Below are 15,839 nucleotides of genomic sequence, written 5' to 3' on the forward strand. Positions count from 1 at the left end.
AGGATCTGCTAGATTGGCGCTCACTTACTGAGCCTATTACACGGCTCAACGATCGTACAGCAAGGGCTGGAGATATATATATATATATATATATGTGTGCCTTGGATTACGAGCATAATTCGTTCCGCGACCATGCTTGTAATCCAAATCACCTTTAAACTAAAGCAAATTTTCCCATAAGGAATAATTCAAATGCAGACAAATGGTCCCATACCCCAAAAATAAAACAAACATTTAGCAAGCTGAATATGTGATATTATAAGTTACTGTACAGTATAGCAATCAGTATGTGGAGTATAATGTATAGTAACTGCATAAACCTGATAACACAGCAGTTTGTAGATACAGGATGGAACTGCAGATCCCCATAATGCAGTAACGTAGTACAACAGACTAGAGTAGAGAAGCAGGGCTGCTGTCAGAGGTCTGTGTAGTCACATGACCGCAATGGGGAAGGGGTGTGTGTTCAGCGTGGATCAGGAAGTGAGAATCACAGAGCTGTGCAGGAGGACAGTGACAGAAATGTCTATATACAGCAGTGTGAATGGCTGAGTGTAAGTGCAGGCACATTATAGCAGCAGTGTAAATGGCACATAGCAGGAATGGAGTGCTGACAGAGACGGCATGGAGCATGAAGGAATGAGCAGGACATATGTGGGAATATAGAGGGGTTACAGCTATGAAGACATTACCTTCAGAGTCCTGTCCCCTGATGCAAGCCCCAGCCTAAAGTGGATCTGCTATGATTTGGGAGAGTTCAGCGCTGTAGACCCCGCTATGCAGACCATGCCACTCCCCGACTTTCCCTCCCATCCAGTACAGTGAGCTTTTAAACCAAAGCAATGCTCTTAAACCAAGTTATAAGTTTGAAAAACTGTGAGCTCTTCTTGCAAAACGCTATTAATCCAAGTTACTCTTAAACCAAGGTACTACTGTGTGTGTGTGTGTTTATATATATATATATATATATATATATATATATATATATATATATATATATATAAAATCGTTAGCGATGTCTGTGCAGCCCTGGCTGCATACATAGAAAAGTAATATATTACTGTACCTCTCCATGCTCCCCAGCTTTCTTTCATCCCTCAGGCTTCTCCCTGCAGCCACAACTGGCACTTCTGAGGAGTCTCTGAAGTGACAAGCTGCTGAGCCAATCACAGGCCGAGAAAAGACAGTGCTGTAGCCAGTGATTGGCTGAGCGGCCAGTCATTGCATGGATGGCTTCAGAAGCTTTAGCAGTGGCTGCGGTGAACCATGAGAAGCTGGAAGGATACCAGGAGTGTGGATAGGTAAAGTGTTGTTTTTATTATTTTCTCTGCACTTTCATTGGTCGCCAATCATGCATCTCCTATTACACGTAGTGATGCATGGTCAGCGGCCAATGATTTATAAAGAGGATGTACCATCAGGTACATCCTCTTTAATCTGACCCAGGGATAGAACGGCGCCTTCTCGGGTAAGGCGGTGCAGTTCTATCCACGGGTATCGGGCCGGGGCTGAAGCACAGGAGGCGGGCCGGCCCGCACCCAGTGGGAGGGAATTCCCTCCCCTATATAATGCGGCTTCATTAGTATCAATGGAGATGCCTCCTGCATCCAAACTTTTTTTTTTTTTTTTAATATATTTTTAAATATATTTTTTACAAACCATCACTTTTTGTGGTTGGAAGACATTTTATTTATTAATCTCAGTCTGTGTCCCACATTGCGAAAAAAAAAAAAGAATATTTTTTACAATGTGTGCACTGTTGGCTAATGGCTGTTTTTCTATAGTTTTACGTAGCATCTTATTAGATTCAAAATACAGCCTTTTTTTATACCTATTTTACGGTCATATTTTGCTTTTCTTTTACCGTGTGTGGACATCGCCTTAATCTCAGAGACTGATTCTCATTCAGAAATAGAATTTCTTAAAATTCACTTTTCTCTACTGATCCAGTGTTTGTGCTGCGGCCGGATGTCAGGGATCAGCTGATGGACATTGACATGAGGCGATGCTTACAGAATGTGAACTGCTGCAGGGCAAATGTTCAGATCTGTAAAATTCACCGCAGTGAACCACAGTATATTTGTAGGCTAAGATACTAGGAAGAGATTGCATTAAAAAGAGTGTATGACCCCTTGAAAAGATGTATAAAAAATAACTTTTAGGGCAAAACCTATTCCAAATGAATTATTATTATTATCATTATTATTATTATTATTATTATCATTATTATTACTATTATTATTATTTAAATGTCGATTTGTTGTTCTCTATAAGGTGTTACATCACCCTGACACAGTCTCTCCACCTGACTATGAGCGGCGCTCCAGCCGGCCCTGCCGGAACAGGAAAAACGGAGACGACCAAAGATTTAGGTCGGGCCCTGGGGGTGATGGTGTACGTTTTCAACTGCTCCGAACAGATGGATTATAAAGTAAGCTAAATGGCAAATTCACAATCTGTGCTTCCTAAAACATTTCTTCCCACAGTGTAGTTTCATTGCCATTTGTCTTGCAGTCTGTAGGAAATATATATAAAGGTCTGGCGCAGACCGGAGCCTGGGGATGTTTTGATGAATTTAACCGGATTGCGGTAGAAGTTCTGTCAGTGGTTGCAGTACAAGTAAAAAGTATTCAAGATGCCATCCGCAACAAGAAAAAGAGGCAAGGAGAGAATCTATCTAGAAATGATAACTTACATCAAATCAAAATGTAATCTTTTGCAAAGAGCGCATTTCACAGCTTGTCCCTCTCCTCCTGACAGATTCTTTTTCCTTGGAGAAAACATCACATTGAAGCCATCAGTGGGAATATTTATCACTATGAACCCTGGTTATGCCGGCCGCACAGAACTGCCTGAGAATCTCAAGGCCCTTTTCAGGCAAGCTACTGGAGCGCTATCGCCATCTATTGTTGCTTTTCATATTAGCACAGTTTATTTGCCTTATTCTTATATGCTTTTGCTAAATGCTAGATACATTATATTATACAATAGAAACATAGAAGATTGTCGGTAGAAAAAGACCACCTGGTCCATCTAGTCTGCTCTGTTAGTATTTCCCTTCCTATTATCTAAGGATAGATATGTTTATCTCAGACAGGTTTAAACTCAGTTATTACAGATTTACCAATCACATCTGCTGGAAGTTTGTTCCAAGTATCTACTACTCTTTCAGTACAGTTATATTTTCTTGTGTTGTTTCTGACCATTCCCCCCCAACTAACCTCTCACTGTGTCACCTTGTTCTTGTGTTCAATTTTTTTTATGAATACCTTGAACTTTATTTAGTCTTTTAACATTATTCAAGGTTTTGATCATGTCCCCCCCCCCTTCCCTTCTTTCCTCTAGACTATACAGATTTAGATCCTTAAGTCTTTCCTGACATGTTTTATTCCTGACACCTTCAGCCATTTTTCTAACCTGTCTTTGGGCCCGTTTTATTTTGGCAGCTCTATACAATGGGATAACAATCTCCCTCTTCCTACTGGCTATACCTCTATACAGCCCAGCATACCACTATATATACAGCCCAGCATACAATTAGCTTTCACTATTGCCTGGTTGCACTGGTGACTCATTTTAAGGCTGTTAGAAATAACTCCCCCGAAATCCTTCTCTTCTAAAGTCTTTGCTAACTTAAAACTGAGTAAGTGTATAGATATATTGAATTATGGATGAAATGATGGAGGGGGGTCCCCACGAGTCTGTATCAAGAGAAGAACAGGAAAATAGGAGGGTTAACATACATGGTGCACCCAATATAGTATGGTCAAAGACTATATATAGTAGGAAAAGGTAAATTCACATAGCAATTGCATCCTAAAACAAGGAGCAAGATGTAATACATGTAAAGAATTAGGGTAGACCCCTAGTAATTGAGGGTGTAGTCAAACACTACCTAACAAATCGGGGGTCCCCTACACCAGGTGGGATGTCTCTTATTCTTGGAGAATCGTCAAATCAACAGGAGGACAGAAAGAAAGTAGGGGGGAAAAAATTAGTTTTCTTTTTTTGTGGGACTAGTCAGATCCCACCCAGGGTGGTATGCTTTGCTGCTGACTGGAGCACTGATGAAGATAGTCATGCTATAGTGTTGTGAGCACCGGTCAGTGTGTATCAATCAACAAGGATTTGTTCCTCTTCCATCCAAAGCATTTCCCCCGTACTATTTTATATGGGTTAATCAGATGGGAGAGGCGAAATGAGCTATCTCCAATAATTGGCTTTATTGATGGTACGATCGCCCTTCCATGAGAACAGGATATAGTCCTAGGCTTGTGGCCAGATGGACCCTTGAGCCCTGTTATGTCGGCATCAGGTTAGAGTCCAGTGATGAGAAAACCAGGTTCGTAGTTGTAGTTAGTATTGATAACGATATAAATGTACTTACTTATGTAGCAAGTGATGTTGATTGCTGGACCGCCATTGTTGCCCAATAATGAGGTTATTCAGCCAAAAATATCCTACAGCCTGTGGATGAGGAGGCGTTTGTGTAGAGCAGATGACAAGTGTATTCCTGGTAAATAGGGATGCATAAGTTAGTGGATAGCGGCAATCTGGTGTCCAGCAATTTCCACTGAGAGTGCTGGTGTATGCTCTGCCAATATGATACTCGGATAGAGGACTCCTCCACCCCAAGTGCATTATTTTACATTTGGAAACATTGAACTGCAGTGTCCAATGTTTGGACCACTTATCTAGCAGAGCTAAATCCTTTTCTGTATTACTGACACCTCCAGGAATATCAACCCTATTGCACACTTTTGTGTCATCAGCAAACAGACAAACCTTACCTACCAAAACTTCTCCTATGTCACTTACAAACATAATAAAAAGAACAGGACCCAAAACAGACCCTTGGGGCACACCACTTGTAACCAGTCTCTAATCAGAATACACACCAGAAACAACAACCCTCTGATATCTATTCTTTAGCTAACCAGGATGAAATTATAAATACAGAAATAAAAAAAATCACTAATAGACATCTAATAGTTCAGTAAGGATGAAAGTATGAAATTATAAAGCCATTCATAACCTCTTCTTTCTATTTGGCAAACCTTACAGGTTCCTTTACCAGATTGAAGTTAAAGGATACCTGTCACCCCCCGTGCCGGGGTGACAGGCTCCCGACCCCCCGTTGGAGCGCCCTATACTTACCTAATCGCACCGGGTCCCGCTTCCTGATGCGGTCGAGTCACGGAGATTTCAGCTCCCGAAGCCCGGCGCGCGCGCTGACAAGAGAGGCCGATGCCCATAGAGAATGACGGAGCATCGGACTCCCCATTCATTCTCTATGAGCGTCGGACTCTGCTGTGTGCGTGCGCCGGGCTTCGGGAGCTGAAATCTCCGTGACCCGACCGCATCAGGAAGCGGGACCCCGCGCGATTAGGTGAGTATAGGGGGATCTAGCAGGGGGTCAGGAGCCTGTCACCCCGGCACGGGGGGGTGACAGGTCCTCTTTAAATCACTGCAGTTGGGTTATGTAATACCTATGAAGACCACTATTAAATCAAATAGTTTACTATGCCAACAGGTGGTCAATCTTCACTGTATGGCTTATGTCCTGTGAACTACAGGATTACATCATTACATGTATAGAGTGCGGCTAAAGTTTCTGTGTTTTCTGTTAGCTAGGGAGTGCAGTGATATAGTAGATGAGTCCATATAATGATTAGCTGCAGAGTTGTACAACTCCCCTGACTTACACTACATGTCTACTCTATCTGCAATGTGTCCTATGAGATGCAGCTGAACATTGCACTCCTTGCTTCCTGCTGGTAAGAATTGGCAAGGAGCAACATATTACACAGAGACAGGCTGAAGCTACATATCATAAGAATACACAATACTTTGTAGTGTAAGGTGGGGCAGATGTTTCACATCACAGACCTATTTCTTGCTATACTTACAACTCATTGCAGAGCAAGTGCAATGTAGTGGGCCCCCCCCCCACCCCCAGCCCTCTGTATATGAGGTATTATGGGAAATGTAGGCTTTATTAGAAGGGAAACATGAATCAATATGAATTGTACAGGTTCATATTTAAGGTAAGGTTTAAGGTCTCTTAACCTTACGTCCAGCTCTTTGTTCTTAGTTTCTTTTACTTGTGTTTCCTGTGCCTGTTAGGTATCCCGTTACTCTGCTTTTGCTTGATTTTTCTCCTGAAGGCAATGGGTATTCCCAGGAACACAATGACATTTGCCCATACTTTTGTTCCCTCAGTTCAATGATTTACAGCAGAGCCTCAGGAGCATGCATGGACTGTGCCCAATCACCTGCAGTCATGTGCCTAATGTTCACCCCTCAGTTTGCATATACATGTGTGTGCAGTTCATCAAAGAGTCTGTGTCTGATCTGTTTTTGCCCACTACTCGTTGAGTGAAAACAGGGAACACACACAGAGCAGAGAATGTCCCATGTCACTTCCTCCATTCTGTCTCTGGTGCTTGGTTGCTAGAGACAGAACTGCATTGGTGAAGACGAGTGGAGCACAAGCAGGTGTGAAGGGAAACATCCAGTTGCCATAAGTCAGAAACAGCACTAAACACTTGAGTAAATCAAAAAGGAGAAGGGAAAAATATGTTATTGCTTTGTGCTTTAAAGCATTTGGAAATGTCATCACTATCTAATGATTCAACATTTGTTTTTTTTAGGTTAAACAAACAATGTGCTTCAGATAAGGCAGATTTGTAAAAGAAAAAAAAATGTAGCTTTAACAATTGCTATCAATACTGTACTCACATTCTCAAAGGCTTCTTCAGACCGCAATGTTAATGATTACACACCGGCTTTTCTTTCAGGCCTTGTGCTATGGTGGTGCCAGACACTGAGCTGATCTGTGAAATAATGCTGATAGCCGAGGGGTTTCTTGATGCTCGGCCTTTAGCCAGGAAATTTATTACCCTTTACACTCTGTGCAAGGAGCTGCTCTCCAAACAGGTAATGTTGCTGTTATGGCATACAGATTCACGTTTTCTTAAAGGGACATTTTCAACTTGCAAAGTTATCCCCTGTCTAAATGATAAGGGATAAACTAATCAGTGGGGTCCAACCAACAGGAGGAATGAATAGCATGTACCACACCTGCAAGGCCAGTGCAGTACAACATGTAGTACAACAATAGTATAACTCTGTACTGACCACACACATGGATATCGTCAGAAAGGCCTCCCTAGCTCCTATATAATGGTGTTAGTGCTGCTGTTAGAGAATAGCTAGAGAATAGTCTTTGGTCTTGGCAGATTTGAGCTACCATAGATTTTCTGATTTTACAGATTCTGGTGTAAATTTATAGTAAATTTGCTAAACTCCCTTCCCATAAGCTCCATTCATATTTACAGACAATGACACACACCAACACAAAGAAGAACTGCAATTTTTACACAAATGTGGCTTGCACAAATATTTACAACTTTTGTGCGTCAGAGTATTATCAATTCCCCCAATGACTTTAAAAAGGTGCTGTTGCAAAAAAAATAAATAAAATTTAACAAATCAACACAGGTTGTGATTGCAAGTTTTGCAATATACTCTTTATCTTATTTTTTCTACATTCTCTGTGTTTGTCAACATTCTACATGTAGCCAAACTGTGGTCCATGACCCCTCCAAGACTATATTTGTCTTTTCTTTGTTCAGAGGGGAAAAAAACACAGGAAGTTCCTGTGTTTGGTCTCTTTTTTTTTTTTTTTTACAGAGAAAAGACCAGATATTGTCATGGAGGGAGCATGGACTGCAGTTTAACAGGAAGGGAGACACCTAGTGGCCATATGTATAATGTTAACTTTGATTCAAATAAAGAGAGTATACTGCAAAACTGCTTACAATCACAACCCCTGTTGGTCTTAAAAAGAAAAATGTTAAAAAATTTGTGACAAGGCCTCTTCAAAGTTGTATCTCAGGAGCATGGCAAACATTAATACAGTGTGTGGCTGGGGGGAAGAATAGATTAAAAACCCATACTTACCTTTCAATGGGTCCCTCAATGGTCCCCTGCAGCTGCTACTCTTCTGGTCTACCCGTCCCCAATTTTCTTTCTTCAGGTCTGAGATAGTCAGTCAGTACAAGAAATGTGGGCTCAGCCAATCACTGGCCGAGACAGTTACAGTACTGCAGCCAGTGATTGGCAGGCTGAGTCCGCAGGTCTTGAACCGAGCAACTGATTCAGAAACTGGAAGAAACAAGAAGATTGGGGAACCAGATAGACGAAAGCAGCAGTTGTGGGTGACCCAAGGAGAGGTAAGTATGGGTTTTAAGTTTATTTTCACCCACCCCCAGTCACATATTAATTTATGCCAAACCCCTGGAAAGTTCCTTTAATTTCCAACTGTTTGCTTATTTATTTGTAAGACTTTCAGATTATTCTATGGTAGATATACATGTCTGTGTACAGTATGTATGTATGTATGTGTGTGTGTGTGTGTGTGTGTGTATATATATAATATATATATATTCTTTTGTGAAGCGTAGATGAAACTTCTTATAACTATATGTTTTTATAGTCTGCGCTATGCTGTTTTACCATTACTGCTACCAATAGATTTTATGCTGTAGCCCAACAATGATAATCTTTATAGCAGTGTGTAATAAAAGACACAGTAAACCTCAATGATGAATCCTGTGAATGCAATACATGTTCAGGGAAATTTAAAAACCATGTCAAAAAATAATATCCCTTTGTAGTCGCATTATGAGACCTGTCAAATTATTTCATATCTTCACCACTTCCTTAGGGCTAAAGTATAAATTATTTAAACACCGTGTATAGATAATTTTTTTTTCCCCGTGTATCTGCAATTAATTTTTCGATGATTCTATTATTCACACGTTTGGCTCGAAGTCATTTTTAGAGCAGATAATTGTACTTTTAGAATCCTGAGTCATTAGTTACCAGTCAGAACATGTTCTTGTAAGAATTAGTTAGTTCTTTGTATCTATGCCATAGGTAATAAGTACCCCTAAATACAGTATAATGCAACAGTCTTGACTAGGGACAGGTAATTTCCAATAAACCATACAGAGCGGCATCACAATGGGTATAGATGACACAGACGTCATTCGCTTTGTCACGGCAGCGTATTATCACTTTATAATGCTCCTACAATTATAGAGCAATTAAACGTTCCATCCCTGTCTTGTGCTCACAAAGAACGTCGTACAATGAGGACAATATCTATATCTCCAGGGTTTGTTTGCTAAACATAGTTTTTGTATTTTACTTAAAAAAAATGTATTTTTGCATGGTTAAACGTACTTATAACAGTTACTTAAAGCTGTGAAAACCGGGAATAAAGTTAATTGAATGTAAAATTCTGCCGGAATGCACAAAGTACTAGTATTATTTGACCATTATAGTCGTCTATACTACCCCAGCGGCTTTTATATGTTGATGATTTTATATTGTAATAAGTTAAATTGTTACATTTAGAATAAAGCAAAAAGCCCTTGTAATGATTCTCCGGTTATTCCTGGGTAATGGCTGCGCCTTAGTCTCTCCGGTGAGGATTCACTAATCATTTATTAAGCCTTAAATTGGTCAATAAAACCAGACATATTGTTGCTTTGCTTAATTCTCGCTTCATAAATCGTCATAAACAATTTATGGGGCAACTGGGCCATATCATTCCAGAATTAAATTTTTAAGTGTAATTTTTTTTTTTTTTTTTGCCTTTGAGTCTCAGTCATAATGTGACTGTGCACATCCCTGATGACATATAGATATGAGAAAGTTTTACAATTCAGTAGGGGCATAGCTAGAAATGGCTGGGCCCCATAGCAAACTTTGGATTTTTACTATGTTCCTAGTAGGTAGAATTCCCTATGTAGTTATTTACCCCATAGGTAGTGTCCCTGGTAGGTAAGCAATCTCGGTAGTAAGCCCACTAGTATGTAGTATACGCCATGTAGGCACCCCCTCTGTAGGTAATTCCTCTTGGTAGTTACTTCCCCCACCATGTAGTAATCTCCCTCAGTAGTTAGGCCCCTTCCATAGGCATCTCCCAAAGTAGTTAGTCCCCTCCCTCTATATAGGTATCTCTCCTTGTAGTTAACCCCTCTCCTTCCTATGTAGGTATCTCCTCATGTAGTTTATTATTTCCATCTGTATAGGTATCTCCCCTGGCAGTTGACCCCCCCTTTCCCCCCCCCATGTAGGCACCGCCCTGTTAGCCACCTCCCCCACCTGTAGGCAATCCCTTCTAAGTTAACCCCCTTGTCCCCATGTAGGCTATCCCCTGTAAGTTACCCCCTCCTTCCATGTAGGCAGTACCCCATTAGGTAGCATATCCCCCCCCATCCAGGCGTTCCGTGTAAAAAATATTAATACTTACCTAGCTGCAGCATCCGGAGTGACTCCTTCCTTTCTTTTATGTCACTCGTGCGCCAGAGAACTAGGGGAGGGAGCAGCCTTTTGTGGTTGGAAGCAGAATTCTGCCTGCGTCCCACAGGGGTGATTGCCAAGGCTGGAGCCAATGCCTACTCATCCTGTCACTCACAGCCCTGCATTTAATTGCAAGCACTCATCGAAGCGCTCATAGTTAAAGGGCATGGTCCAGACAGTTGAGAGGCAATTTGCAGCACTTGGGTGGCCCACTCTGTCAGCAGGTGCTGAAAGTGATGACAGCTCAGGCGGCCCAGGCCATTATCACATAGGGCCGTTACAGTAGTAACCACCCAAACTGAGGACATGAGTTTGAGGACAGCAGATTTGCTGAAGTGGATATCCCTGCAATTTTCTGTGGATTTGCTGCAGAAAAGGCTTTTTTTCCTCTGTGGCAGCTACAATAAAGGACATATAATTTTACAAGGCTTCCATTCAAATAAATGGGCAACCTTGCAGTGAAGGACTGCACCAAGTCAGACAGAGACATAGATGCTTTTTGTATCTCTTTGTGTTTTTTTCAAATATGTTTTTAAAATTCTCAGGTTTGTCCAAACTCGAGCATGTGGCATTTGATTACCGGTGGCTAAAGAAGTTAGATGCATCCCTAGGGAGTCCAGCCTATGGCTGTATCCAAGTTTTCCAACTTCTTCAGTCACCGATAATCAAATGCTGCACGCTTGGGTCAAATGGGTTCACCTACTTTTTCTTTCAACTGTATGTGCATCCCCTATACTGCTCTGGTCTTACAAATGAAGTCACATTTCAAATGGAAAAGGGAAGAAAAGAAAAAAAAAAGAAAAACTGACCTTGATGAGTTCTTAATTGTTACTTCTCTACTCTCTGACTGTAATAAAACTGTTATGATCTGTTAATAGTGAATTGGAATAACCATTTACAGTAGAATTGAACTGATTCTTTATGAATAATGTTAATAATATTTCTTTCATCTGATTATCTATTTACAGGATCACTACGACTGGGGCCTGAGAGCTGTAAAGTCTGTGCTGGTTGTGGCAGGCTCCCTAAAACGAGGAGATAGTAATCGTCCAGAAGATCAGGTACATTTCTGTTTGACTGGTTTTTAATCCATGATTCTCAATGCCATCAGTTTCCAGATGACACGAGCCGTGCAAACATACCTTCTGCACTGCTGTGTGATCAGGCATCCTGCTCTCCAGCTCTCCTGTCCTGCTTTCTGTCCAGAATGATTGAAGCTGGAGGAAGCAGGGTGGCCTGAAGATACAGTGGCAGTCAGAGTTTCCATGGCCACATAAAAGATACAGGGATCATTTGTATGGCCCAACCACTTGATTCATTGTACAATGTGTGCAGACATGGGGCTGAGCGCCGATCAGTGAGATATAGACTCGTTTGCGTCCTTGCATGGCCCTATGTCGGGCAGTGTAAAGCGACCCTAAATGATGCAGCACCTACAAGTTAACACTCAAAGTTTTTAGAAATGTTACATTTAAAGGGGTTTGCAACACAGCCGTGATTAATCCTTTACTCGTATTGTGCTGCAGGCCAAGGGAATCCCGTCTGGAGTGTATACACATAGTATACACTGTGGCCGGGATCCCTAGCGGTGCCGCAAAAAACTGACATGTCTGTGTACACAATGGAGCGTACGTCTCCGGGCACACGCTCCATTGAGTGCAACGGCTAATATGGATGCGAGCACGCCGGGTCACAGAACGGCTGGTGTCTTACAAAATCTGAACATAGCCAAAGGGTTGAAGCACCAGGGATTACTTTAGATTTGTAAATTTTTGCTTTACTTTTAATTTTCAATATCAACCGTCCAATTATTAAACAAACAATACAGTAAGAGAGCATAACCCAAAAACACAGAGAATACAATTAGCTTTTTTTTTTTTAAATATGCAAAAGAGCAGTAAGTGACCACAAGGATGTAGCCAATCATCCCACCGACCTGATGAATAACGTCATATGTGAAGTATAGTAAACGGCGTACAAAAAAATGGTGAAAAACAGCTGCTAAATTGTGTTTTTTATTCGTACCACCTCATAAAAATTTTTTAGGGTGTCACATGTTCCCTAGAATGGTACCGATGTAAACGTCAACTTGTCTTACACAAATATTTTGGCACCGCAAGCCCCCTGTGACATGGTGTAATGGCTTAAAAAACCTGAAATAAAAAAAAAGACCCCAAAATTCACCAGGTCTGGCATGTCTGCGGCCTGTGGTTGAGTCAGGTGACGCACTGCGGCCACATATGGGGGATTTCTAGAAACATTGGAATAAGGAGAATTAATAGTGAGTGGTATTTCTCAGTTAATATTTGCTGTGTTAGAGGACAAAATGGATTAAAATGGAATATCTGCCGAAAAAATGAAAATTTCCCCTCCAACTTGCTCTAGTTTCAGCAAAACACCCAAAGGGTTAATAAACTTATAAAATGTTACTTTGAATACTTTGAGGGGTCTAGTTTTTACAGTGGAGAGATTTATGGGGGTAACTAACATAAAGGCCGCACAAATCCACTTCAGAACTGGACTGGTCCCTAAAAAAAAATCAGAATTTGACATTTTCCTGATATTTATAAAATCGCTGCAGAAGTTTAAAGCCCTCTAACATCCTAACAAGTAAAAGGACGTTCACCAAATGACATCACCATAAAGTAGAGATGTTGTAGATGTTGCAGTAATAATTAGTTTATGTGGCATGACTATCTTTCTCAGAAAAAGAGAATTTTGAATATAAAGGATTGTAAATTTTTCAAATTTTTGCGCAAATGTTGTGTTTTTTGCAAAAAAAAACCAACTTAATGTATCAACCAAAGTATACCACAAACATAAAGAGGAATATGTCACGAAAAAACAATCTCAGAATAACTGCGATAGTTAAAAGCACCGCAGAGTTATTACTACATAAAGAGAGACAGGTCAGATTTAAAAAATAGGCCCCGGGCATTAAGGCCAAAACAGGCTGAAGAGGCAAGGGGTTAATTGCATTAGGTAAAATCATCCATGAGATTCCCTTTAAGTTTTTTTTCCCTGCCTTGGGGTTCCTTTTTGTATTTACTTATTTAAATATATCTGATACATGGAGCGTACACTTTTGCATAGACAAAAATCTACAGTAATCATGCTTTATGTCTAGAAGTAAAAGCTTTTCTTGGGCTGTGTTATCCTAATATTTCATTTTGCTTTGACGAGAAGACCCACTAATCCTTCTTACGTCCTATTGCCTCATGTTTCTATTTCAAAGTTGGTAACAAACCTTTTTATACAAAGAAAGTAAATTTGCATATATTGAAATTAATGTGTCCCCCAATTCCCACTTCTAGGTACTCATGCGAGCTTTACGAGACTTCAATCTACCTAAGATAGTAACAGACGATGTCCCAATTTTCATGGGCCTGATCAGTGACCTGTTTCCCGCACTGGATGTTCCCAGGAAGAGGGACCTTCACTTCGAACAGATGGTTAAGCAGTCTATGCTTGAGCTTCACCTGCAGCCCGAAGAGAGCTTTATTCTCAAAGTAAAAACATAATTAATTTATTCTTAATTACTTTTATTAAAAAATTGTACAGACAACCTGGCAAGCGCATGAAGGTTAACTTTTATTGTGTTTCAGCTTAGCATGGGTGAAATGTAAAATCATAGCGGCCTTATTGTGTTTAAACGTATCAATAGACTTATCCTTCTCCTTATTTGTCATAGAATTTCTTTTAATCTATGATTCTATGTAGTCTATGGCTACAGTAAATAAGCATGCATAGATCCAGATAATAGAAAATATTATTTTTCTTCTAATTTTTGTAAATTATTACGGTGCAGCCATACTGCCTTGAATTTGTACTCTGCTCTCGTAACAGAGAAGACTTGTAGTCCACAGGAAACAATAGGCAGGAGGGGACTGATTACCTTCTATGGAAAAGTTTTCTAGGCATGCTCTGTGACCTGCGCTAAGGCCACTGTGTGGAGGACAGGGCTGTGGCAACATCTATTGCACCTGGCCTGATTACATTTTATCAGCTTTCACTGAAAACTTGTCTGTGATGATAAGGAAAAGACTATTGAAAAGTAGAAATTAATCAGACTGAAAACTGCAAGAGTTCTGGATTATTTTCATACAGTGAAATTTCTTTGAGACCACGAAAAATGTTATTAAAAATAAATTGGTCTCTTTAAGTAATCATCCCAGAGAAAATAGCCACTATGCATAATGTATGATGGACTAAAGTCCCTTACATGAAAATTGGTCTAATTAAGGGGGTCTTCTCAAACAGGTGGTCTTCTGGAGACTCTTCATTGTATATGAACAGATGTTTTGATAATGCATTCCCTTTAAGCCCAACCTGCCATGCTGTCTAATACACCATAGTGCTGCATAGTTCCTCTGATCCAACACACTGTTATGACACTGTGATGGTGCGGGCAGGAGTCATGCCTACATTAAAGGTTCTACGACCATTAGAATTATAGCACTAGTACTTGTTTCTGGTTCTCTCAATATTCAAGATATAAGTTTGCCTTGAATGAATAGAAGAACTACTGTTTACATTTGATGGCTGTAGAGATGAGCGCAACTAGAGCATGCTCGAGTCTGATCTTTCCGCACTCCCTAGGACTGCATCCAACAACTTCAGCCACAAGTATTAAAATTCCCAACAATCAAACTTGAGCATGCTCGAGTTGCGCTTATCTCTAGGTAGCGGCAAACTGGTGCATGCTCTGTCCTGCTCTCAGCTGAGACATGGATACTCTTGTAGTTGGGTGATGTTCTATAAGCTAAACAGCCTAAACTCTACCAAAATATAATGGTATGTTCACACTATTTGGCGTTTCTAATAAATTTGTTAGGATCTGAGGCTGCCACTTAGATTACAGCCGGGGCTGTCCTGATGACCCACACGAGCAACCAATTTACTGAGTGGGGCTAATATGACATTAAAAAAGTGGAGGGGCTATGCAGGTGTTATTTTAATATATCCGATCACCAGTAGTCTTATTACTAGATAATATAGTCAGTAGTTTGCAGCTACATGTAACTTCTTTTGACCCACATGGGCCATATGTGTACCTGTATAGACTATGGGGACTGAGTGATTTTATTAAGCACCTACTTCTATTTTATTATAAGTCAGTTAAAGGTAAAAGTTAGAATTTTGGCCTAGGGGGCTAATATAACTGCTCTTTTTCATGTGGGATCTGGAGGAATAAGTATGATCAATTTTGTGTGTGTGTTTTTGTTTTTTTTACAATGTAAGTGCAAAATTCTTAACCCTTAGGCCGCGCGGCGGCCGCGCTCTGAACCGCCGCGATTCCGGGTGCCGCATGTAGCCCGGGATCGCGGCTATTAGCGGGCACGGTGTGATCGCTGTGCCCGCTAATCAGGTAATCGGAGGCAGCTGTCAAAGATGACAGCTGCCTCCAATTACCGGCTGCAGCACTTCCCTGGTGTCTAGTGGGTGAGATCGCTCCTCCGGGA

The 15,839-nt window shown here is 40.8% G+C and overlaps 1 protein-coding gene across 1 annotated transcript in view; it reads left to right on the plus strand.

Annotated features, from left to right (window-relative positions):
* Window positions 1-15,839, plus strand: part of DNAH11 (dynein axonemal heavy chain 11) — a 178,787-nt gene that overhangs the window by 65,369 nt on the left and 97,579 nt on the right. Inside the window, exons 33-38 of the mRNA XM_069959712.1 lie at window positions 2,275-2,431; window positions 2,515-2,660; window positions 2,761-2,877; window positions 6,801-6,939; window positions 11,346-11,438; window positions 13,692-13,886. Coding sequence (XP_069815813.1) covers window positions 2,275-2,431; window positions 2,515-2,660; window positions 2,761-2,877; window positions 6,801-6,939; window positions 11,346-11,438; window positions 13,692-13,886 — 847 coding nt within the window. The remainder of the gene's footprint in view (window positions 1-2,274; window positions 2,432-2,514; window positions 2,661-2,760; window positions 2,878-6,800; window positions 6,940-11,345; window positions 11,439-13,691; window positions 13,887-15,839) is intronic.

Source organism: Dendropsophus ebraccatus, chromosome 2, assembly GCF_027789765.1.
Source record: "Dendropsophus ebraccatus isolate aDenEbr1 chromosome 2, aDenEbr1.pat, whole genome shotgun sequence".
Taxonomy (NCBI): domain Eukaryota; kingdom Metazoa; phylum Chordata; class Amphibia; order Anura; family Hylidae; genus Dendropsophus; species Dendropsophus ebraccatus.